This window comes from Salvelinus fontinalis, chromosome 14, assembly GCF_029448725.1.
Source record: "Salvelinus fontinalis isolate EN_2023a chromosome 14, ASM2944872v1, whole genome shotgun sequence".
In the NCBI taxonomy this organism is placed as follows: Eukaryota; Metazoa; Chordata; class Actinopteri; order Salmoniformes; family Salmonidae; genus Salvelinus; species Salvelinus fontinalis.
Window position 1 is genome coordinate 39397027 of NC_074678.1, and position 25926 is coordinate 39422952.

General features: G+C 41.9%; 1 protein-coding gene across 2 annotated transcripts; it reads left to right on the forward strand.

Annotated features, from left to right (window-relative positions):
* The first annotated feature begins 2178 nt into the window (after positions 1-2178).
* LOC129810802 (tumor necrosis factor alpha-induced protein 8-like protein 1) lies at positions 2179-19552 on the forward strand. Of its 2 annotated transcripts, none has more exons than XM_055861697.1 (3): positions 2179-2480; positions 15825-16104; positions 16566-19552. In XM_055861697.1, the coding sequence occupies exons 2-3, from the start codon at positions 15833-15835 to the stop codon at positions 16852-16854; spliced, it is 561 nt and encodes a 186-aa protein (XP_055717672.1). In that variant the 5' UTR covers positions 2179-2480; positions 15825-15832; the 3' UTR covers positions 16855-19552. The 2 variants fall into 2 exon arrangements, with proteins under 2 accessions (XP_055717672.1, XP_055717673.1); XM_055861698.1 differs by lacking the exon at positions 2179-2480 and adding an exon at positions 13750-13847 and having other exon boundaries at positions 15854-16104.
* The last annotated feature ends 6374 nt before the right edge of the window (positions 19553-25926 follow it).

Sequence of the window (25926 nt, forward strand, 5' to 3'; positions counted from 1 at the left end):
GTCATAGACTGTTCTCTCTGCTACCACACGGCAAGCGCCAAGTCTAGGTCCAAGAGGCTTCTAAACAGCTTCTACCCCCAAGCCATAAGACTCCTGAACATCTAATCAAATGGCTACCCAGACTATTTGCACCCCCCCCCCTCTTCTACACTGCTTCTACTCTCTGTTATTATCTATGCATTAGTCACTTTAATAACTCTACTTACATGTACATATTACCTCATTTACATCGACACCGGTGCCCCTGCACATTGACTCTTACTGGTACCCCCTGTGTATACAGTAGCCTCACTATTGTTATTTACTGCTGTTCTTTAATTATTTGTTACTTTTATGTCTGACAAATAAAATTTGATTTGAAGGACAGTTTAGTTGCTAATGGAAGCCTGCACTACCCCGACTGGCCTTCAACTTGAGTAATACCGCGTTCAAAACAACTGGAATCTCAGGAAAAAATGGGAAAATTGATTTGAACGGTCATCCAACTCGGAATTCCATTAAGGGAACTCTGGCCTCTTTATAGAGCTCCGAATTTCCGACCTGAAGATCACTGATGTCATGATTTGACCTTGTATTTTTTTGATGTCCCAATTGTTTTGAAAACGTTATTACTCAATGAGAGGGGCATCACTGAGCTAGCCTGCTACGTCACTTAACCAACTTTATTTGGCTTCAATGTGCAATTTATGGTGCGTTGAAGACAACTGGGAACTCTGAAAATACGAGGTCAAATCATGACATCAGTGATGTTCAGGTCGGAAAGTCGGAGCTCTAGAAAGAGGCCTGCAGAGTTCCCGAGTAGGAAATCTGTGGCAAGAGCCTTCACATTGGAATGAATGGTGTCACGTGATCTATGGATTTGTCCATTCATATATACATTGGTTGATTCTGATACTTTCCAAGTGGGAACCTCATTTTTCCACAATAAGTTTCCAAATCAGAAATTTCCGAGTTCCGAGGGGTCTTGAACACGGCATTGCTGAGGCCCATGGGAAATGCAGTTGAAATGTTGTCTTTTTACCAAATTTGATTACATTAGTTTATTTATGTAAATTACGTAACTTAAAATGACATATCTCATGCTCGTGTGTGTCCATTGGTTTCTGTATACACTAAAACAATTTTTTTGTCTTTTGCCAAGTAATCACAGAGAACATGTATGTAATCAAGTTTAATCATTATTCGGTCACCTTTCTATGGGTGTTTCTATGTAGGATACATGACAATTTAAGAACAATTAATAGAGTGTGTATCTCAATGGTTATAGTGTGGCTCAAAGATGAGCTACAGTGTATCACTGTTTGCTACAATATGTCATTGGTTAGAAAGTGGCAATATCCAAACACTCCACTAAATGGCGCTCCTGAACAAGCTTACCATCGAATTAACACAACCCAATGCACCACGCGGTTGCAGGAATGCTGTGATAAGGATGACAATAAGCATAAAAATCAATAATATTATGGATGACTGGATTGCAGAGTAGCCTATGAACTAACTATATGAATGTGGTGATATCCTATAAATACGATTAAGATTATGCATGTAACCTACAATATCTGTTTGAAATAGCCCTATATAATATGGTTTGAATGTTTATGAGTTATTTATGTTCGTTTTTATCAGGTCCATAACAGAAAAAAAGAGCTTGTTGATTGTTTAAAACATGCTATTCACAATGAACAACATAACCTCAGGAATTTCTGCTAAACCCATCACTTCATAGACCAGGGGGGAAACTGTGCTGTCCTTTCCAGAAAACATCTGCTGTTAAACACTTAATGTCTTGTTTTTCAATCTCTCTCTCTCTCGTTGTTATGTATAAATCCGTTTGTGATTAATAAAGTTACTCAACTCAGCTACTGAGGCAATATTTTCCTTTAATGAGGTCAAATATTCATCTTCATGAGTTATGATTAAATAATTGTGTAGTCCACTGGACTTTTTGTTTATAACATTAACCAACTCCCCATAGTTCCTGCTCATTGTTCCCTTAATGCCATTTTATTTGGGAAATTCTCAACCTTGGATTTCGGAGATAGATGAGGGTAATTACTGGAAACCGAATGGGGAGGGGAGGGGGATACGGAATGTTGACTCTATAAATGGCTTTTCCCACAATATGATTGGTTTGGTCAATCTTACTAGGCTCTTCCATTGGTCCATAATACCATCAATCTTAAACTTTCGAAGTCATTCAGTTTGAAACTTTTTGTGAGTAGGAGTCGGGTTACAACAGGGAGAGAAGAAAACACTCAATTATTTACACAATAGTACCTAATACAACATACATTTACATTAAGTCGACTGAGAAGAGACTTTTTCTCGAGGAAAGACGAAGGTCCGATTCATGGAGCTGTACATGGATTTGCTATGGATTGCCATGATGAAGACTCAAGATTTATCCTAGATTAAATTGTAGCAGTGTACTCCGCGGTGTCTTGACTCACGCCCCGCATCCTGTTTGATTTGAAGGAAAGGTAAATGAATGGTATTTTACTGAATGATAAAGATTAAAGTCTTTGAGAAACACATAGTATTGTTTGGGGTGGGGGAGGTGGAAGAATTGGGTCAAGGAAGGGGTGCCCAGTTAGCCCACAACCTGAATAGGGGTGTAATATCATTAGATTTTCAATAATTAATATACGATATAGAAGAATATTTAGAATTCGATTTTTATTTTTGTTTGATTAATATACAGTATGAGTTTTGAAAGACAGCTTTACAATATGAAGTTAACTTTAAAAAATAAAATAAAAATCGTGATGAATGGTGTAGCTTAGTGTTTTTCATATTTCTTTCTTGAATTTTTAAACTTCTATCACATAGTGAGCCTATATAAACATAATTCAACTCCAAAAGTTGAGGTAAACTATGCTGAATTGACATGCTCCAAATATTATTTCCTGCACAAGCCATTCATTCTCTTTGAAGTATGTGTATGAATACCCTCTCTGTGTATTTTCTGGCAGGTAGTACAATTTATCATACAGCACTAACTATGTTCATCTCACTAGTAAAAGGAGAATATGAACGTTTGCATGAATTGCGGCCTTGAATGAGTTACCTTTTGCAGCTTTAACCAGAAATGATTTATTGTTGCTACCCCACTGTGTATGTACGTTGCTACCCTTGCTGGCTATGGCTGACAACCAAGTAGGTCAGTTACTGCTAAAGTTTGGTTGCTCAGCTAACTGAGAACTGAGGTATACTTTGGTCAGGAAGCCAGCTTAATTTCCGTAACATGAATAGATGTTGAACCTGTTTGTCATGATTTCTGCCACTCAAACGCTGCTGGAAATGTATGATTATTCCTGTGGTGATGGAAGTTAACTCATTGACAAGAGCAGCACAGAGATGTTTCACCTGATTACAAGACTTCAAAGTTCAGTTGGCCAGGCAGCTTCAGCTGTTACCTAGGAAACTTAAAACAATCTGTCCACATCCCCTTGGAAGGGCAGTGAACCCTCCCTATCCTACCTAGAAAGTAGACCATAAATGACAGACTAGAGACAAATGACATAGATTTGGGACATCGTTTCTCTTTATTCTTTATTTATGTCGATTTGTCAGGGTGCAAAGGGCTGCACACAATTGGCCCAGCGTCGTCCGGGTTTGGCCGGGGTAGGCCGTCATTGTAAATGAGAATTTGTTCTTAACTGACTTGCCTGGTTATATAAAAATGTAATTAAAACATGCCATTGCACCAGATTTAGCTAGAGAGCTAATTTTCATCTGTAGTCCCTGGGCAAAAAACAATCAACATCATTACAATGTTACAATAGAACACTATTAAAATATATATATATATAGGCCTGTTCCTTGTTCAGGCCTGTTCCTTGTTCACCTGTGGCATCACAGCAAACTTCTTACCATGGTCTATTTTTTAAATTGGTTGTATCAATTATTAATCTGTGATACATTTTATGAAGCCACATTCATTATTAAACAGCAGCAGGCTCTTTTAGATCTGAGAAGACTGTAAAAGAGGATGGTTTGTGAGTGAAGGCACTGTCTCCCTATTAGGCACTGTCTCCCTATTAGGCACTGTGCACAACCCCTGATACAGTGTAGGAGGATGAGAGAGCGGCGGCACACGCGCACACTCACAAAGCTATTTCACTGTACTTGTGCATGTGACATTAAAATTTGAAACACACCGAGGTACATACTGTGCACGCTCACACACCAAATAGACCCACTCAAACACCATATATACCTGCACAACCATGTATGCATGCACCACACACACACACATATAGCCATACAAAACTGAGTTTCCAGCACCCATTAGCACCTCCACTGTTATGCAACAGCTCAAGAGGAGAGGACAGGGAAAAACTTGATGAAAGATACATATGCAGCAGCCATACAGTGCCACTGACACGGCCCGCTACCAAAACCTGCGGACTTTCCTTCACTGCAGCCAACGTGAGTAAAACATTTAAACATGTTAACCCTCGCAAGGCTGCAGGCCCAGACGGCATCCTCAGCCGCGTCCTCAGAGCATGCGCAGACCAGCTGGCTGGTGTGTTTACGGACATATTCAATCAATCTTTATCCCAGTCTGCTGTTCCCACGTGCTTCAAGAGGGCCACCATTGTTCCTGTCGCCGAGAAAGCTAAGGTAACTGAGATAAACGACTACTGCTCCGTAGCACTCCCTTCCGTCATCATGAAGTGCTTTGAGAGACTAGTCAAGGACCATATCACCTCCCACCCTACCTGACACCCTAGACCCACTCCAATTTGCTTACCGCCCCAACAGGTCCATAGACGACGCAATCGCAACCACACTGCATACTGCTCTAACCCATCTGGACAAGAGGAATACCTATGTGAGAATGCTGTTCATCGACTACAGCTCAGCATTTAGCACCATAGTACCCTCCAAACTCGTCATCAAGCTCGAGACCCTGGGTCTCGACTCCGCCCTGTGCAACTGGGTATTGGACTTCCTGACGGGCCGCGCCCAGGTGGTGAGGGTAGGTAACATCTCCACCACTCTGATCATCAACACTGGCGCCCCACAAGGATGCGTTCTGAGCCCTCTCCTGTACTCCCTGTTCATCCACGACTGCGTGGCCATGAACGCCTCCAACTCAATCATCAAGTTTGCAGACGACACTACAGTGGTAGGCTTGATTACCAACAATGATGAGACGGCCTACAGGGAGGAGGTGAGGGCCCTCGGAGTGTGGTGTCAGGAAAATAACCTCACACTCAACGTCAACAAAACAAAGGAGATGATCGTGGACTTCAGGAAACAGCAGCGGGAGCACCCCCCTATCCACATCGACGGAACAGTAGTGGAGAGGGTAGTAAGTTTTAAGTTCCTCGGCGTACACATCACGGACAAACTGAATTGGTCCATCCACACAGACAGCGTGGTGAAGAAGGCGCAGCAGCGCCTCTTCAACCTCAGGAGGCTGAAGAAATTTGGCTTGTCACCAAAAGCACTCACAAACCTTTACAGATGCACAATCGAGAGCATCCTGTCGGGCTGTATCACCGCCTGGTACGGCAACTGCTCCGCCCATAACCGTAAGGCTCTCCAGAGGGTAGTGAGGTCTGCACAACGCATCACCGGGGGCAAACTACCTGTCCTCCAGGACACCTACACCACCCGATGTCACAGGAAGGCCATAAAGATCATCAAGGACAACAACCACCCGAGCCACTGCCTGTTCACCCCACTATCATCCAGAAGGCGAGGTCAGTACAGGTGCATCAAAGCAGGGACCGAGAGACTGAAAAACAGCTTCTATCTCAAGGCCATCAGACTGTTAAACAGCCACCACTAACATTGAGTGGCTGCTGCCAACATACTGACTCAACTCCAGCCACTTTAATAATGTAAATATTGATGAAAAAAATGTATCACTAGCCACTTTAAACAATGCCACTTCATATAATGTTTACATACACTACATTACTCATCTCATATGTATATACTGTACTCGATACCATCTACTGCATCTTGCCTATGCCGTTCTGTTCCATCACTTATTCATATATCTTTATGTACATATTCTTTCATTCCTTTACACTGTGTGTATAAGGTAGTTGTTGTGGAATTGTTAGATTACTCGTTGGTTATTACTGCATTGTCGGACCTAGAAGCACAAGCATTTCGCTACACTCGCATTAACATCTGCTAACCACGTGTATGTGACAAATAAAATCTGATTTGATTTGATCCTAATTCATTACCAGACGGTGGAAATGTTTCATGTGAATAGCTGATTGTGAGGTGATCAGTTCAGACTCAACACAAATCACAACTACATCTTACAAGACCATTTTGGGTGATTCCATGCCAGCAGCCTGAAAATATTTTGGGTATATCTCAGATTGTTCTGGCAATTCTCACATAGATACTTCATTGGGAGGAAAGACGTTTGAAATGCTTTTTAAATTTGTAACACAAACCATTTTTGAGAACCATGACATTGCAATTTTAGGAACTTTTTAGACCTATACATGCCCCCTGTTAGACCCAATGATCCATGAAACGTATGTGAAACAGAATACACCAAGGGTGCTTTCACATATCACATATCACTTTCTCATATCTTCACATACCATATGATCTGGATCCTGTAGTGTTTGGTACCCTGAGAGCGCTATAAAGCATGTGAACTCTGGCTGAAATGAATCCTGGACCTGCGTGAGTAGCGGGTCAAAGATCCAGGACCAAAATACCAGGTATTGTGACGCAGCAGCGCGAGTCGCGGGGAACGTTTTTCTCTGTTGTAAACAAGCTAGCTCGCTAACGTCATGTACAATGTGCGTTTTGCTAATAACGCTCCAGGAAACACCACCAGGGTACTCAATTTCATATGTGAAAACCCCCTTAGTGTCATTATACTCCACATTTTAGAGCACACTATTAGGAGTATCGCTTATTCTGAAATATAATTTAGTAGATTAATTTGTTATGTCAAGTACCCTTTTTGATTTAGTTCATTTAAAAAACTTTTTTTTAACAATATACTCTACAAGTACAGTGCATTCAAAGTATTCAGAGACCTTCACTTTTTCCACATTTTGTTAAGTTACAGCCTCATTCTAAAGTGGATTAAATAATTTTTGCCACTCATCAATCTACACACAATACCCATAATGACAATGCGAAAACAGATTTTTAGGCATTTTTGCAAATGTTTTAAAAGACATATACCTTATTTACATAAATATTAAGACCCTTTGCTATGGGACTCGAAATTGAGCTCAGGTGCATCCTGTTTCCATTGATCATCCTTGAGATGTTTCTAAAACTTGATTGGAGTTTGCCTGTGGTAAATTCAATTAAATTGACTGGACACGATTTGGAAAGGTTGATAGTGTATGTCAGAGCAAAAACCAAGTCATGAAGTTAAAGGATTTGTCCATAGAGCTCCAAGACAGGATTGTGTCGAGGCACAGATTTGGGGAAGGGTACCAAAAAATGTATGCAGCATTGAAGGTCCCCAAGAACACAGTGGCCTCCATCATTCTTAAATGGAAGCAGTTTGGAACCAACAAGACTCTTCCTAGAGCTGGCCGCCTGGCCAAACTGAGCAATTGGGGGAGAAGGGCTTTGGTCAGGGAGGTGACCAAGAACCCGATGGTCACTCTGACAGAGCTCCAGAGTTCCTCTGTGGAGATGGGAGAACTTTCCAGAAGGACAACCATCTCTGCAGCACTCCACCAATCAGGCATTTATGGTAGAGTGGCTAAATGGAAGCCACTCCTCAGTAAAAGGCAAATGACAGCCCCCTTGGAGTTTGCCAAAAGGCACCTAAAGATTCACAGACCATGAGAAACAAGATTCTCTGGTGTGATGAAAGCAAGATTGAACTCTTTGGCCTGAATGCCAAGCGTCACGTCTGGAGGAAACTAGGCACCGCTTATCACCTGGCCAATACCATCCCTACGTTGAAGCATGGTGGTGTCAGCATCCTACTGTGGGGATGTTCTTCAGTGGCAGGGACTGGGAGACTAGTCAGGATCGAGGGAAAGATGAACGAAGCAAAGTACAGAGAGATCCTTGATGAAAACCTGCTCCATAGCGCTCACACTGGGGTGAAGGTTCACCTTCCAACAGGACAACGACCCTAAGCACACAGCCAAGACAATGCAGGAGTGGCTTCGGGAAAAGTCTGTGAATGTCCTTGAGTGGCCCAGCCAGAGCTCGGACTTGAACCCAATCGAACATCTCTGGAGAGACCTGGAAATAACTGTGCAGCGACGCTCCCTATCCAACCTGACAAAGCTTAAGAGGATCTGCAGAGAAGAATGGGAGAAACTCCCCATATAAAGGTCTGCCAAGCTTGTAGCGTCATACCCAATAAGACTCAAGGCTGTAATCGCTGCCAAAGGTGCTTCAACAAAGTACTGAGGGTCTGAATAATTGTAAATGTGATATTTCATTTTTTTTTTTAAATTTTTAATACATTTGCAAAAATTTCTAAACCTGTTTTTCTTTGTCATTGTGGGGTATTTGTGTGTAGATTGATGAGGGGAAAAAATTAAATTTAATACATTTTAGAATAAGGCTGTAACGAAAGGTGAAGGGGTCTGAATACTGTCCGAACGCACCGTATATACAATTTCCAGTGTGTGCTCTCTGATACTTTTACAATTTTTGATACATTTTATGAGCACCACCAACACAGTAAATGGGGAAAATGGATTCACCAATAATGTCAATTTGTATGTACAAAAATAGATCATTTCATCAAAAGTAGCAGAGAGCCCAACCTGGAAATTTGATGTGTTTGAAGAGTACATTGTTCCATAAAATGTCTAAAAATAAGCTCAATCACAAAGGGTACTTTTTAAATATTTATAATAATATTTGTTGAATAAATGAATGCAATTTTTTTTTTGCAGAATATAGCCATACTCTGTATTTTAGAGCACACTATAAAGAGTATAAAGACACCAAGATGTCTGTACGATTCACAGATCGTAGGGTCTTACATGTAGACATTTAAGTCCGAAAATTATGGTTTGCCAAAAAAATTGAAAAAGGCTCAGTGCCACTATCCTCGCATGGTGAGGTATTGAAAACAAGGGTGTATCTTTTTGAGGAAGAAAAACATCTTACTTGTTAAACATTTCTTTCTCTGAGCAATTGTATTAGTTTAAAATAATACAATTCCCCAATTTTTTGAGTATAGAATATGCTTAGTATTTTAATTATTTAATATATTCATTTTTGCTCCAATTTTTAGACCCCACTGTAGGTCTAAAAAAAGGTCTAAAATGGCCACTTTCATGATTTTGTAATACAAATGTTAAGCATCCTTCCTCCCACTGAATTTATGTGAGAATTGCCAGAACAATCAGAGAGCCCAACAAAAATTTGGGCTGTGCCGGCGTGGAATCGCTCTTGTGCATTGTCTCTTATTGTAAATAAGGGGGATATCATACATTTCTGTAAATATAAGTTCCTGAGACACGTTACAGTACTGAAAAAGTCTATGGGGATTTCCTCCCTCCCTTTACCCTATTTTGAATTCATGTTATGTATGTAGGCTAAAACATATTATTCACTCCAGAATAATATAAACCCTTGTTCGAAGTAATGTAGATACAATATTTCCAGACATGCTTAGTTATTCCACCTTGATTTTTTTTAAAGTCGTTTCATGGAAACTTCTACACAGGTTTTCTGCCAGCCAGTCTAGTTTTGAGTTGGGGGTAGCAGCCTTGAGATTGGGTGGGGATTAGTCTAATTTGTCCTGGGGTTTAGGAGTGGGGTGGGGCGGGGCCTGAGGCTGAGTGGGCAGGACAGGGAGCTCCGGGTGTATCCAATCACTGGGGCTCTCATCTGACAATCCTACTAGCCTGACCGACAGGCAGTGGGGTGTATTCATGGATGCCAAGGGAAGCCAGGCTTCCCCCCCCCAAAAAAGTAGAAATGATTTTAATTGTATTTATTTTTTGTCATTGTGTTATATTATTTTCTTTCAATTCGCAAGAGGCTGAATGTATCTCACAGGAGAAAGCATCCGAGCGAGCGAAATAGCGCCCCCTCTGTCTCCGTCTAGGCCATATCTGATGCTGTCTGGTCCAAACGAGTATGACGTTGTTGCCGCCCATACCATTGAAGGCAAAGGAAGCCAGCGAGCATATAAATGAGCCAAGCAGTGTTGAGCTAAACTGCACAAGCTCAACTGTGAGTGGTCTTTGTGCACCCAAAAAAAGTGTCAAGGGAAGCCAGGTAAAATTGTCCCTTTCCTAAATTAGCCATGGATGGAAATAGGGATTTGGACTTGTGGTTTTACTTAATTCTCTGTACTGGCCAATGATTATAATGGAGATTCTGATCCAACTATTAATTCATACATTGTTGTGCTCCTGGCCTGAAAGGAGGGATGTTCAATATGTACAGTAGCTAGATGTAGAAGGCTAATGTTAACTAGTTAACGTTGCCTATGAATGGAAGTTAGGCTAGCGAGCAAGCATCTTAGCCTGGTAGCCTAGAATAACAAAATATAAAAGTGTGTATAGTATGACAGAGTGATAGACTGTTTCCTCAACATGAGAGGATGACATTGGTGTTTCTCTACAAGTAGGGTGAGTAAACATGTTTTTCTTCTTGCATGAACGTACGCATACACACACAGAAATCAGAACCATGGACAGCCACATATTTAGCTTACATTGATTGGACTAAATCATTTTTGGTATCTTTTAGTTGTCACTGTAGTAGACAAAGCAGAGATGATGTTGAAATGGTGCTGGAATAGTGGAGGCAGGTCCTGTTATCTTTGTGACTTGCGGTAACTCTGTGGTTCTAAATCAATAGTTGTTTAGTGTTCGGAAACATTATCTTGCTTGATCATGCTGTAGGTCATGTAAGTGTCTGTTACTGTACATGCAATATGCTTTGTGGACTTCACTGGACAGAGGTTGATATCTGGTTTTGTGATAAAACAAAGGTGTGGTTGAATTTATTCTGCCACTGTCTTCTTATTGTCTCTGCATTTAGGCCTATATATCACGGTCGCAAGGAATATGAATTAACAGGTTATAGAGCAAACAACGCAATTATTACAACACATAGGTTGCAATATGTCTTCCCCAGTGATTTAAAAAAAAAAAATAATAATAAAAAAAACACGCAACGCTACTTTAGACAGGTAGACCAGTAAGTAGACAGACGTTCAGAGCTTGAGCCACATGCTTGGCCCTCCAATCTCCACAGACCCTCTCTGAGCCTCTCACCACACCCAGCATGGAGCCTGTGGAGAACACTTTTCACCTGCAGAAGGGTGAGTGTTTCTGGGCACGCTGGCCTGGCCGGATCCCTTGCTGCCAAAGAGGCCCAGGGTAGTGTTTCATTTCTATGAGTCATGTGTGCCTTCTAGCCTACATGTTGACATATTTGCCTGCCTGTTCTGCTTTGACTAAGGTCTTGGTTGTTGTTTTTTAAACTGGTTTAAGCACTCTCTGGATAAACTGTAAATCCAATTGATAAGCCAGCATCCTTTTGTCTCTCATTCCAGAGTGCCTATACAGCTCCCACAAAACCAGTATTAATTGCGCTGTTGTTGTTGGTGGTGTATATTTTGCCTGAACACACAGTATTGTTGTCGCTGTCATGCCTTGTTCTGTTTTGATCCATTAAAGCATTGCCTGTATAAATAGTGCTGAGATGGGAGTCAAGCTTGGCCAAGCTTTCTCTGTCTGGGCCCGGTTCACACAACAGCTTATATTTGGCCATAACTCACACTGCACAGTTCCAAGGTAGGAATTCTTGATAGAAAATCGTTTCATCATTCTAAACACTTGTCCCAAGAGGATCCTTTCATGAAGCCTTCCATCTCATGAAAAAGAGAGACATCAAGAGAGAGAGAGGATCTCCCTGCATTTCTGATTGCCAGCTCTGGGAAGAATTTGTTGTGTCATTCTTTTGCTTTGAGTAAAACTTAAAGCTTTGAGTATCCATCACATCTGAAGTTAAGTGTTTGGAATGACCGCGGTGGAAGACAAATACAGGCTTTTATAATTTTAGTCATCAGCCACTGACTACATGACAGTTCTTCTCTCTCTGACGGGAGAGACATTTAATGAGCCACCTGAAAATCACTCTCCAGGCTCTGAAAGGTGTATTTTTTTCTAAAACTGAATACGTTTTTTCATAATTACAGCAGAGACGTGAACTTTAGATTTTCTTTGTTTGCCGTGAGATGAATTGTCGCTAACCTCAAAGCATCCCTGTTCAGATTCTCATTGACACATTGTGATTGAATGTGGCAGGCAAAGTGGCGGTTTTTACATCCACTGATAGAGGGGCATAGTATCCCTCTCTCTGACAGTGTTGCAGGGAGAGCTTGTCGGGTTTGTAACATGGGTACTCCCTTGGAAGAAAAGGCCTCCCGCTGACACTCTCAAAGGAGACCGAATGTTATTCTTGAAAAGACGGAGAAGAGTGGAAATCACACAAGTCACATAGCAGGCCCATTTCATTATGCAGTCGGTCAGCTGCTATACACTATTATAAACTGGGTGGTTTGAGCCCTGAATACTGATTGGCTGACAGCCGTGGTATATCAGACTGTATAGCAGGGGTATGACAAAATATGTATTTTTACTGCGCTAATTACATTGGTAACCAGTTTATAGTAGCAATAAGGCACCTCGGGGGTTTGTGGTATATGGCCAATATACCACGGCTAAGGGTTGTGTCCAGGCACTCTGCGTTGCGTCGCGCTTAATAACAGCCCTTATCCCTGGTATATTGGCCAAATACCACACCCCCTCAGGCCTTATTGCTTAAATAGCACATTGCAAATATTGCTGTTCATGAATATGAGCACTCGGATAAGTATCCGATCACATTTTAGGATTTTAATAAATGTTTGATGTTGTTTTCATCTTGGAGGAAGTAAAGATTGCTAGGATACTGACATATATTAGAGGTGATACTAATGTAGCATGTAATGTTTCTCTTTAACGGGCATAAATACTGACGTGTGGCATGCCAGAGATGGGCACAGATCTAGGCTCAGCTTACCTGCCATAACTTCTAACCATAAAATGAGACCCTGACTTTAGAGCTGTATCTAGGGTTAACCTCATCCTACTTCATTAGGGGCTGAGGCAGGCTGAACCTGAACCTGTTGTTCCTGTTGTTGCGACGCTGCTGCTGTAATGTCTGGGGCCCGGGCTCATCTGGCTGAGGAAATGGAGAAGATGTGAAAGCCTGTGGCCTCCTGACCCATTGTTTATGAGCTGCCACAATGTGTTGAGGCTTCCTCTGAGTCATTGTCATTTGGCAGGTGACACAAACACACACAGAGAGAGAGCTTGGAGCTAGCCTCTTCACAAATACGCACATGTTATAGCAGGTAGCCTAGCGGTTAAGAGCGTTGGGCCAGTAACCGAAAGGTTGCTGGTTCAAATCCCTGAGCTGGCAAGGTAGGAAAAAAAACATGCTGTTCTGCCCACAACAACTGCTCCCCGGGTGCCGATGACATTGACTAAGGCAGCCCCCTGCACCTCTCTGATTCAGAGGGGTTTGGCTAAATGCAGAAGATACATTTTGGTTGAATACATTCAGTTGTTCCCTTTGCAATCGTCACACAAAAAAAACTATTTTGTGTTCTAAATGTGTATTATTCTGCTTTGCAGAAATTGAAATCAAGCTATATGTATATTGCACATTTCAGACATGGATGCAACGCAATGCACTTCACAGAATATATATATTTTTTATAATAAATGTTTTACTACACAGAAAACATACGTGGATAAAAAACAAAAGAATAACAATAAAAACTGAGAACAAAAATGCACCCTGAGGAAAAGCAAAGCTTAAAAGTTATAGCAGCTCTTTTAAATATGTCCAAAGTTTCGTACCCCTCAGATTCTCTGGCAGGTTATTTCAGAGGCTGAGGGTATAATAACTAAAGGCTGCCTCTCCGTGCCTCTTGGTCCTAGGCTTTGGGATGGTTAAAAGGCCAGTGCCAGAGGACCCTGAGGGACCTACGGGGTACATAACTTAAAAGCATGTCTGACATGTATTGGGGTCAATCATGTATTGATCATGGATTGATTTTAAAACAAATCGAAGAATCTTAAAATTCAGCCAGTGCAGAGCTTTTAAAACCGGTGTAATGTGTGCTCTCCATCAGGTCTTGGTCAGTACCCGTGCTGCAGCATTCTGTATGTTTTTCAGTTGACCAATAGCTTTCTTGGGTAGATCAGACAGGAGAGCATTACAGTAGTCAAGCCTGCTTGTAATAAAAGCATGGATGTGTCTCTCTGTGTACCAGCCTGAGAGAGAAACGGCCACACCTCATCAATGTTGCTCATGTGGTAAAAAGCTATTTGGTCACATTCCTAATGTGTGATTCGAAATTGAGTTCAGAATCTAAAATGACACCTAGGTTTTTTTTACCTGTGTTTTATCTTTATTGCCAATGAATTAAAATGTGCGGCCAGATTCTCTCTCTGTGCTTTGGCTCCAACAATAAGTACCACTGTCTTGTCTTGATTTAGCTGGAGGAAGTTGTGGGCCATCCAAGTATTTAAATCACTAATATGGTCAAATAATTTATCTGATTATGTCATTATTGTGTCATGTCACTGGTATCTCTGTGATTAGCCAAGCTTTTGTAGGGACTGGTTGTTCATGTCCCATGACATCATAGTTATCGGAATGGATGCTAGTAGTTCACACTTACAGCAAGACTCTTCAGTGACTCTTCATCCAGATAAGAAAAGGAAATAATCAGATGTGATCATTTGCATAAAACAGTTGTTCATTGTCTGTCTGCAGTATGTTTCCTCTTCTTTTTAAAAATGATTTTGGGTCATCTGCTGGCGCCAAAAATGCAAAAGGCAAAGATGTTTCCCATATCTTGTCATGAATGCATCCCAGATAAATGTCTGTTATTTCCTCTAAGTATGTAATTCAAAATGAAGAAAATCTACCATCAGGTTTCAGTATGTTTCCATTAACTTGTCCAGTGATTTTTGTTTTTTTGTAGACATTTAAAAAGTTGGCATTGAAAATAGATTTGACAATTGCCTGCTACGGGTACGTTTCCTTTGAACTATCTTGTGTCGATTAAAAAACTGCTGGACATAATGATGTCACACCGGGAAAAAAACATACACCTTTTCTCTAAAAACCTACAGTGTAGAATAAAAATTAAGTGGTTAAAGTGTTTCCATTAGCAATTTAGGCAAATTGCGCAATAATAAATTGTCGACAGCGTGTATGACATCCCACCTATCTGTTTCATGTCTCAGGTAGCCCGCGAAAGCCAGCATGGATAGAATGCAATAATTGACTAATATTTGCCATATTCTAAAAATGATCATGTGCTAACGTATCGCCGCGGTCCGTGACATGGTCATACTTGCACTCCTGTAGATCTGAAATAATTGGATGGTGAAGCTTGCCAGCCAACCATAAATGTAAGGCGAATCAATTCAGGCATTCTTGAAAGTCAGGACCATCCTTGTCCTGCAAAAAAACATCATTGTTATAGTGGGAAAAAAACAGATTTAGGCATTTAGAATGAAATGTGGGAGTGGAGCTTTTCTAGTTACGTGATGACACCATGTGCCCCGCCCCGCGTACCTTCAAAATTATTCTCCAATTATTATTTAGTTTCCATCATTTGTCGCAATAAAGAATGTTTGACAAGAAAAATCCACCACAGTCGAACAGATTAAAATGTTGTCGATCTTTGGAAAATTTCTCCATTACACATGTCGCAAAGATTAGTTTTTTTGCAACATTTTTTTGGCCGAATAAACCTGGGTCACCTAGTGAGTGTCCATCTGTATGACCTCTCTCTCTCTCTCTCTCTCCAGACGTCATCATGGACTCCTTCAGTACTAAGAGCCTGGCCCTTCAGGCCCAGAAGAAGCTGATGAGCAAGATGGCCACCAAGAGCGTGGCCAACCTGTTCATTGATGACACCAGCAGCGAGGTGCTGGACGAGCTCTACCGCGTCACCAAGGAGTACACACGCAACCGCAAGGAGGCCCAGAAGATCATCAAGAACCTCATCAAGATGGTGGTGAAGCTGGGTGTCCTCTACCGCAACAACCAGTTCAGCGGGGAGGAACTGGTGCTGGTCGAGGGCTTCAGGTTGATTTATGATTGATGTATTTAATAATTATGGCTGTAGATAGCGTTAAATATGCACTGTCAAACTGTTGTATAATTTCAGCCAGTGATTTTGAAAGTGGTGCTCATGAGGCCAAAGGGGTCCCTGTTTTTTTTGTGTGTGTACTACGTCATCAAGTTTTGTACTACGTCATCCAATTGTGTACTACTTCATCCAATTTGTACTATGTTACAAATGTGTTATGCTTAAGATCCTAGAGTGCATCTTTAATAGGAGTATAATAGTATTTGATTAGGGTTGCCAACCCTGGTTGTTGAGGGCTGTAATTTGCACAGGTTTTTATTCCAGCCCTAATGAAAACAATCATTGTGTTGGGCTGAGAAAAAAAAAACTGTGGCCCTCTGAGAAATGGGATGTCCTTTGCCATCTACTGTACCTAAGCCATCATGCATAACAACAATGGCCACCGTCTCCTTTCCAGGAAGAAGGTGCACACACTGGCCATGACAGCTGTCAGCTTCCACCAGATCGAGTTCACATTCGACCGGCGTGTGATGAGCGCCATCCTGAATGAGTGCCGTGAGCTGCTGCACCAGGCAATCAACCGCCACCTAACAGCCAAGAGCCACTCACGGGTCAACCACGTGTTCAACCAATTCGCAGACTGTGACTTCCTGGCAGCTCTCTACGGCCCCTCTGAGGTGTACCGCAACCACCTGCAGAGGATTTGCGACGGTGTCAATAAGATGCTGGACGATGGCAACCTTTAAACCCCCCCCCCCCATAGGACCTTTTGACCCCTTCCCTTTGACCTTTGAGGCCTTACCTGGTGGTGTGACATTCACCACATGGTTGCCTTCTTGGCTCTTTTATTTTATTTTATAGACAAACATTATGCATAGTGGACATTTGACATTTTGCCCCTCTGACATTACTGTACAACACTGAAGGATGTTCCAGGCTAGTTAGTCCAACGTTTCTTCTACGCCTCCTTATTTAAAGGAACAACATGGACCTCTTCAGTGAATGTATAATACAAGCTTTTGTCAATCATTTCTGGACATAGGACTTCACCAATGCCTTGGAACTGTCTTTTTTTTCAATGGCTGTCTGTCCCCTGGAAGGTCTCCCAACCACAGCCTGAAGATCATTTGTACGAGTAGTCAATTGAATGGGCTGAAATGCTTTTAGAGCGAAGAGGACAACGGTAGATGTTAACCTACTTCAGGACAACCATAAGGGACTCTGTTGTTAGACAGGAGTGCCACTTGAGGTTAAAACAGCACTAATTGTTTTGCAATAATTCACGTAACAGACCAATAATCTAGTTTCAGCATCACATTTACACTCCATATCCTAAGTAAGTCTACACTTTATTTGGATCAAAATACCTTTTGCCTGCTTTGGCCCTAATTACCTGTTTTTATTACAATCACACCAAAGAGCGTATCATTTGGGTCATGGGGGCTATAAACATGGAGGAAGTTGATTGTGCTGTGCAACCTAATTGTCACCGAGCTGCTGACTCATCAGCTCTTTAACTTCATCTGAGCTGTACCCGAAACCCCTACCCAGCAAACACTTTGATTTCTGCGCAGCCGAGACCGACTCCATATACAGTCCTGTTAATGACTGGAGGATATGGGAAAGGGAAGTAGGTTGCCTTTGTTGGTGAGGCCCAGGCTGTTTCGTCACGTAACATAGTATTATGGATTAGAGCAGAGACTAAAACAATACTGGATTGTACCTTCCATTATTCTATTAATTATTCCCCCACTCCAGGCCAATAATAGCCTACCTACAGCTAATCCATTCCAACACCCCAGCCTCCATTTAATAGGATTGAGATCACATCTTTGCTTGGTGCACGTCCTATTTGGGAGTGAAGTTGTTTTTTAATGAACAATTTAGATTTGTTGTTTAGTTTGTTATATAGTACTATCCTGCACATAATGGATGTTATTTTCTTTTCTAGGCCTATCTGTGTGTTTTTGTATGGCTGAGCCTGTCTAGGAGACTCTTAGCGCTGTGGCCTCGTTTGGTATTCTCAGTGACAGTGTGTACCTGTGAGGAGCTGCAGCAGAGAGTTGTAATGAGCGCTGTGTTCTCCAGGATCTGCTGTCTCTCTTTCTCGCTCTCTCTTCTCTGTCACAGAAACCTCCCTGGTCTGTACTGTAGCAATTCTGCCAAAGAGAGGAAAGGGAGAGATAAGCAATCTCGGCAATCGCGAGAAGGACCTTTCCAAAGGAACATTAGGGTAATCGGTATGCACTTGATCAAGATTGTTTTCAAATTTAAATTATATTTTTTTGTTTGTTAGTCCCTCCATGTTATTTCAAGATGTGGTTTCCATTTGACTTCATCCTCCTACATCTGGGGGAGTTGTATGAAGTGAACGCTCACAGGACTAGAACATTTAAGTCCCAGAATACTTGAGATGGCTTAGTTCTTAAATGTCAAAGATGCCGTTCTTTCCAATCACAACAGTTCTCAGGTTTAAGTCTCAGAGCTTGTGCTCATGACACACTTACTAGCGTTGGACCCAATGTTGGAGGATTAAATACGGACCAAATTATCTGCTTCATACATTTTACATTAGCTCACAAAAGATGCATTATTTTAAGTAATGTTGTATTTCTAACAATGGATAGTGAAATATTTTGTGTATTATTTGTTATATGTTGTTGTACGTATGTTTGTTTTAGTGTGCCTTCTCGATACTAGACATGACGAATATACATGAATATACATGAATACTCCTATTTTTAAATAAATTGTTTGTCTTTTCTTAATAAAGCACCACTTATTTTCCATCGTAATGCTGTTTCAGAAGCTAGATCAGAACCTAATCTGTGTGCGTCTGACCCGAATTGGGTCAGGCAAATCCCTTCCGCCCGGTCAGGACATTGTTAGCCATGTTCCCAAACTAAACACAAGCCTTCCTATCTGACAAACAATTTTTTGTTTTGGGTCCTTTTTTCCCCCTTAATTAATTTCCAAACGGACGTACCCAGGTCAAAGGTAAAGCTGGAGGCCAATGGAGCGGAAATGAAGCTTTCCCCTTAGCAGTGATATGGCTACAGTAATTCTACCTTGGTCAGGATTCAGGAAATACATTTTCTATCAGCTTGTGAATGGGAAGAGCTTCTATCATCTAGCTCCAATGCCAGCTGTGGGAATTCATTCGTAGCTATTGGTTTTGATCATTTACGAAAGACCGTGTCAGGCTAGATTAGCCACTCAAGGCATTTTTGACATGTATTTGGTTCCTACTTGTAAAGGAATTATTGTAAAGACTTGAAATGTTACTGGTAATTGTCCAATCATGTATTTTGTTTTTCTCCCCAGTGTGACTTGCTTCAATAGTCAGGCTGAAAATTGAACTTTGGACCTGCGAGTCCTTGACTTGATTATCAAAGTGGATATTAATGTGAACTTTAATACATTTTGGTATGAAGCTTCCTTCCATTAAGGCATGGTTTATAATTTGTACATAATGAACCGACTACAAAGGAGAAGTCGTGCATCTTAAGAAGGGAGGCAGCTGAACCGTACAGGCCTGTGAAGACCTCATTAGTCAGTCCACTCACATTCACTTAGGCCATGTGTTAACTATACTGTATGGAATGAGTATCTACCCCAACCTTGTACTAGACACATCACAGCTTGGCATCCTAATCAACTGCATCCATAGAGATTAGTTTTAAAGGGATAGATCACTCCAAAATAATTTTGTCGGATATTTTCAGACCTCTAAAATGGTTGAATGGCATGAGTCCCACGCCATCCGCTGTGTAGCTCCAATCATTTTAATGTCCTGAAAGGGTAATGCACCTGCAGTATTGTCTTATATACAAGCAAATCTCAGAAATCCACAGAGCACTTTTACTTGATGTATGAGGTACACGGCACTACATTCCAGTTCATATGCTGAATTGTTATTGAGTTTCATACATGCTTGTGTTTCTTTTCTATGTACAGTAGAAGTTGGAAATTTACATACACCTTAGCCAAATACTTTTAAACTGAGTTTTTCACAATTCCTGACATTTAATCCTAGTAAAAATTCCCTATCTTAGGTCAGTTAGGATCACGACTTTATTTTAAGAATGTGAAATGTCAGAATAATAGTAGAGAATTATTTATTTCAGCTTTTATTTCTTTCATCACATTCCCAGTGGGTCAGAAGTTTACATACACTCAATTCGTATTTGGTAGCATTGCCTAAATTGTTTAACTTAGATCAAAATGTTTTGGGTAGCCTTCCACAAGCTTACCATAATAAGTTGGGTGAATTTTGGCCCATTCCTCCTGACAGAGCTGGTGTAACTGAGTCAGGTTTGTAGACCTCCTTGCTCGCACACGCTTTTTCAGTTCTGCCCACAAATTTTCTATAGGATTCAGGTCAGGGCTTTGTGATGGCCACTCCAATACCTTGACTTTGTTGTCCTTAAGCCATTTTGCCACAACTTTGGAAGTATGCTTGGGGTCATTGTCCATTTGGAAGACCCATTTGCAACCAAGCTTTAACTTCCTGACTGATTTCTTGAGATGTTGCTTCAATATATCCACATAATTTTCCTCCCTCAGGATGCCATCTATTTTGTGAAGTGCACCTGTCCCTCCTGCAGCAAAGCACCCCCACAACGTGATGCTGCCACCCCCATGCTTCACGGTTGAGATGGTGTTCTTCGGCTTGCAAGCCTCCCCCTTTTTCCTCCAAACATAACGATGGTCATTATGGCATTTCTCCAAGAAGTACGATCTTTGTCCCCATGTGCAGTTGCAAACCGTAGTCTGGCTTTTTTATGGCGTTTTTGGAGAGGTGGCTTCTTCCTTGCTGAGCGGCCTTTCAGGTTATGTCGATATAGGACTCGTTTTACTGTGGATATAGATACTTTTGTACCTGTTTTCTCCAGCATCTTCAGAGGGTCCTTTGCTGTTGTTCTGGGATTGATTTGCACTTTTCGCACCAAAGTACGTTCATCTCTAGGAGACAGAACGCGTCTCCTTCCTGAGCGGTATGACGGCTGCGGTATGCGGTCCCATGGTGTTTATACTTGCGTACTATTGTTTGTAAAGATGAACATGGTATCTTCAGACGTTTGGAAATAGTTCCCAAGGATGAACCAGACTTGTGGAGGTCTTCAATATTTTTTTCTGAGGGGGATGTAGGCAGGGGGATGGAGCATTGGAAGTGAAGACCAGGTTTAGCCATTGTTCTCTCTCTTATGTCTGGCCTTCACAAGAGAAGGTCACTGTTGTTTTATTGGGTATCTTTCATTTATTTGGCGTGGGCTACGGCCAAACAGTAGCCTGTGTAAAGTTGGGTTAATAAACTGTAAATTCGTAAACTCAACCCTCTGTCTGGACAATTGTTCCTTTATGATCTAGCCAGGTCATTACAGTATCAGCAGCATAGCGTCTTGTTTTTTCTCTTTCCTGTTAGCCATGCGCGGAATGTCATTCACCTTTTTACCTTGAAGCCTATTAGCAGCGCACAATAAAGTCATATTGCATTCCGTCTTTGTTGTTCATTGTTTGTACAGATGAACGTGGTACCTTCAGGCGTTTGGAAATTGCTCCCAATGATGAACCAGACTTGTGGAGGTCTACAATATTTTTCTGAGGTCTTGGCTAATTTCTTTTGATTTTCCCATGATGTCAAGCAAAGAGGCACCGGGTTTGAAGGTAGGCCTTGAAATACATCCACAGGTACACCTCCAATTGACTCAGGCTAATTGATATAATTTATCAGAAGATTCTAAAACTATGACGACATAATTTTCTGGAATTTTCCAAGCTGTTTAAAGGCACCGTCAACTTAGTGTATATAAACTTCTGACCCACTGGAATAGTGATACAGTGAATGATAAGTGAAATAATCTGTCTGTAAACAATTGTTGTAAAAATTACTTGTGTCATGCACAAAGTAGATGTCCTAACCGACTTGCCCAAACAATAGTTTGTTAACAAGAAATTTGTGGAGTGGTTGAAAAACGAGTTTTAATGACCCCAACCTAAGTGTATGTAAACTTCCGACTTCAACTGTAGATCCAAGGTTAGAAAATGGCTCTATTTGCTTTTATTTTGTGAACTCTTTGCCTCATCCTTTATGCTTAAAGGGACAAGTTGAGCTATGACAGTTACTTGGGACTTGGAAGTCAGTCTTTCAAAACCTCCGTCTTCTTTTTCTCCTGCTCTAGTGCATCCTCTGAGTGCACCTGACTGACGGGTTGTTTCAAAGATGTAAGCCGGGAGATATCCAAAGAAAAACAATGTTAAAAATAAACAGGAACCGACAAACATGTTATTTCACACAGCGGTAAGACCTCCTGCTGGACTCAGGAATGACAGTGCTTGTATAAGAACTGAGGGAATTCAGTTACTAAGGCATACTTAGAAAAATACAGCATTTTTTTCTAAATGTAATGAGTCATTCTCTGAGACAGCAACAACTAAAGTTGCTATACTGTGTTGCACTTGAATCATCTCTGCTGCCCAAGTGCCTATATAAAGTTACCAACATGCCCTTGGGGGCTTCAGACTGACTGAAACCCTTTTTTCACCACTTTGACAAAACATGTGGGGTCTGTCTAGAGGAATATCTCAACCACACTCTTACATAACCCTGCTTCTCTCTGATTTCTCTGTGCCTTGTATACAGAGACAGAAGCTCCACCAGGATATACAGTGCCTCCGGAAAAGTATTCAGACCTCTCCACATTTTGTTAAGTTACAGCCTTATTCTAAAATTGATTAAATTGTCAATCTACACCCAATACCCTATAATGACAAAGCAAAAACGGGTCATTTTTTTTGCTCATTTATTAAAAATAAACTGAAATATCACATTTACAGTATTCAGACCCATTACTCTGTACTTTGTTGAAGCACCTTTGGCAGCGATTACAGCCTTGAGTCTTAGGTATGACGCTACAAGCTTGGCACAACTGTATTTGGGGAGTTTCTCCCATTCCCTGCATATCCTCTCAAGCTCTGTCAGGTTGGATGGGAAGCATCGCTGCACAGAAATGTTCACGTCTCTCCAAAGATGTTCAATCGGGGTCAAGTCCAGGCTCTGGCTGGGCCACTCAATGACATTCAGAGACTTGTCCCGAAGACACTCCTGCGTTGTCTTGGCTGTGTGTGCTTAGGGTCATTGTCGTGTTGGAAGGTGAACCTTCACCCGTCTGATGTCCTGAGTGCTCTGGAGCAGATTTTCATCAAGGATCTTTCTGTACTCTGCGTCGTTCATCTTTCCCTCGATCCGGACTAGTCTCCCAGTCCCTGCCACTGAAAAACATCCCCACAGCATGATGCTGCCACTGCCATGCTTCATGGTGCCAGGTTTCCTTCAAATGTGAGGCTTGGCATTCAGGCCAAAGAGTTCAATCTTGGTTTCATCAAACCAGATAATCTTGTTTCTCATGGTCTGAGTCCTTTAGGAGCCTTTTGGCAAACTCCAAGCAAGCTGGCATGTGCCTTTTACTGAGGAGTGGCTTCCGTCTGGCTACTACCATAAAGGCCCGATTTTAGTGGATTGCTGCAGCGATGGTTGTCCTTCTGGAAGGTTCTCCCATCTACACAGAGGAACTCTGGAGCTCTGTCAGAGTGATCATCGGGTTCTTGGTCACCTCCCTGACCTAGGCCCTTCCCTGATTGCTCAATTTGGGCTGGCGACCAGCTCTAGGAAGAGTCTTGTTGGTTCCAAACTTCCTCCATTTAAGAATGATGGAGGCCACTGTGTTCTTGGGGACCTTCAATGAGGCAGAAATGTTTTGGTACTCTTCCCCAGATCTGTTCCTCGACACAATCCTGTCTCACAGCTCTACGGACAATCCTTCCAAATCATGTCCAATCAATTGAATTTACCACAGGTGGACTCCAATCAAGTTGTAGAAACAAGGATGATCAATGGAAACAGGATGCACCTGAGCTCAATTGAGTCTCATAGCAAACGGTCTGAATAAGGTATCTGTTTTTTATTTTTAATACATTTGCAAAAATGTTTAAACCTGTTTTCGCGTTGTCATTAAGGGGTATTGTGTGTAAATGAGGATTTGTATTTATTTATTTCATCCATTTTAGAATAAGGCTGTAACAAATAAATGTGGAAAAAGAAAAGGGGTCTGAATACTTTCCGAATGCACTGTAGGTAGTCTACTCTGGCTCTGTTACTGTGTAGTCCTGTAAAGTTGTGGTGGCTCTGTTACTGTGTAGTCCTGTAAAGTTGTGGTGGCTCTGTTACTGTGTAGTCCTGTAAAGTTGTGGTGGCTCTGTTACTGTGTAGTCCTGTAAAGTTGTGGTGGCTCTATAAAAACACACATTACCATAATGCAGTGGATGGAGTGAAGGTCTCTAACTGGGCTCCACCGTACGTCAACTGCTGCGAGACGAGCAACCGCGACACGTACTTATCATTCCACATTGACTTTAAAATGAGCTACCATTGTGCATTTAGAAGCCTGGATGTTATTTATGGTCCACACACAGTGGGAGGGTGATTGGTTGAAATCAGAGGTTTAATCAGAGGTAGCTACATGATGACCAAAGCCCAGCACATGAGAGCACTACAACCCAGGTGTGTGTGTTTTCTGGTGTCTGTTTATGTTCACATGAGTGACCTTGTGAACAATGGGGAATGGAGTGATTGTGCACCAGAGGTGTTCACTGAAACAAAGGAAACAGTCATTTGGAAGCAGCTGGGGAATGGGAGTTATGTTCAAGCAGAGCTTTTTATTTATTTATTTTTTATTTTACCGTTATTTTACCAGGTAAGTTGACTGAGAACACGTTCTCATTTGCAGCAACGACCTGGGGAATAGTTACAGGGGAGAGGAGGGGGATGAATGAGCCAATTGTAAACTGGGGATTATTAGGTGACCATGATGGTTTGAGGGCCAGATTGGGAATTTAGCCAGGACACCGGGGTTAACACCCCTACTCTTACGATAAGTGCCATGGGATCTTTAATGACCTCAGAGAGTCAGGACACCCGTTTAACGTCCCATCCGAAAGACGGCACCCTATACAGGACAGTGTCCCCAATCACTGCCCTGGGGCATTGGGATATTTTTTAGACCAGAGGAAAGAGTGCCTCCTACTGGCCCTCCAACACCACTTCCAGCAGCATCTGGTCTCCCATCCAGGGACTGACCAGGACCAACCCTGCTTAGCTTCAGAAGCAAGCCAGCAGTGGTATGCAGGGTGGTATGCTGCTGGCAATAGAGGGATTAATACAGAGGGATTAATACAGCCTCTATTACTTCCAGAGTTAGTTGACCACTGCTGTGTGGATAACAACTAAGGACAGGCACTCATGTTTTGAGAAGGAATCTTCTTAGCCTGGAATGACCCCCATCACTGAGTACATGTATTTATTAGATTATGTCATGGTCTTTCTGCAGTATTTCTCCATTCATTTTCCTATTGCCATTAAAGGGGATTCCACGTGAGTAGTTTGTTGTGCTGAGGAAGCTCGTGGCAAATGCTGAAACTGTTCTCCACCGAGTGACAGCCACTGTCAGGGTTCTCCGTGGCTGTCATTGTCTCATTTAGGGTGCATCCAAGGAGGGAGTTGCACAGTGAGTAAAGAGACACCTGGGAGGCATCTCTGGGCTTGTCAGACACATGCCAACTAAACCAGACAGTTGGCAAGCCAAGATGAGCTGCAAATAGCAGCTGCCACTGCATAATTGGAACAAATAGAAGTCAGAGAAGCAGAAAATAAGATGAAACAACAAGAGGTGCCTCGGTCCATTGGTGGCAGTCCTTTAGCTGACAGGCTGGGGGAGGTGTGTTACAGCTTGTACCTGGTCAGGGTTTTTTATGCTTGTGTA

Coding starts and splice junctions, on each gene's coding strand:
- LOC129810802 (XM_055861698.1), top strand. CDS start 13,788: ATGCACCCTGAGGAAAAGCAAAGCTTAAAAGTTATAGCAGCTCTTTTA. Junction 13,848..15,853: donor CTCTTTTAAATATGTCCAAA/GTTTCGTACCCC, acceptor TTCAGTACTAAG/AGCCTGGCCCTTCAGGCCCA. Junction 16,105..16,565: donor GTGCTGGTCGAGGGCTTCAG/GTTGATTTATGA, acceptor TCTCCTTTCCAG/GAAGAAGGTGCACACACTGG.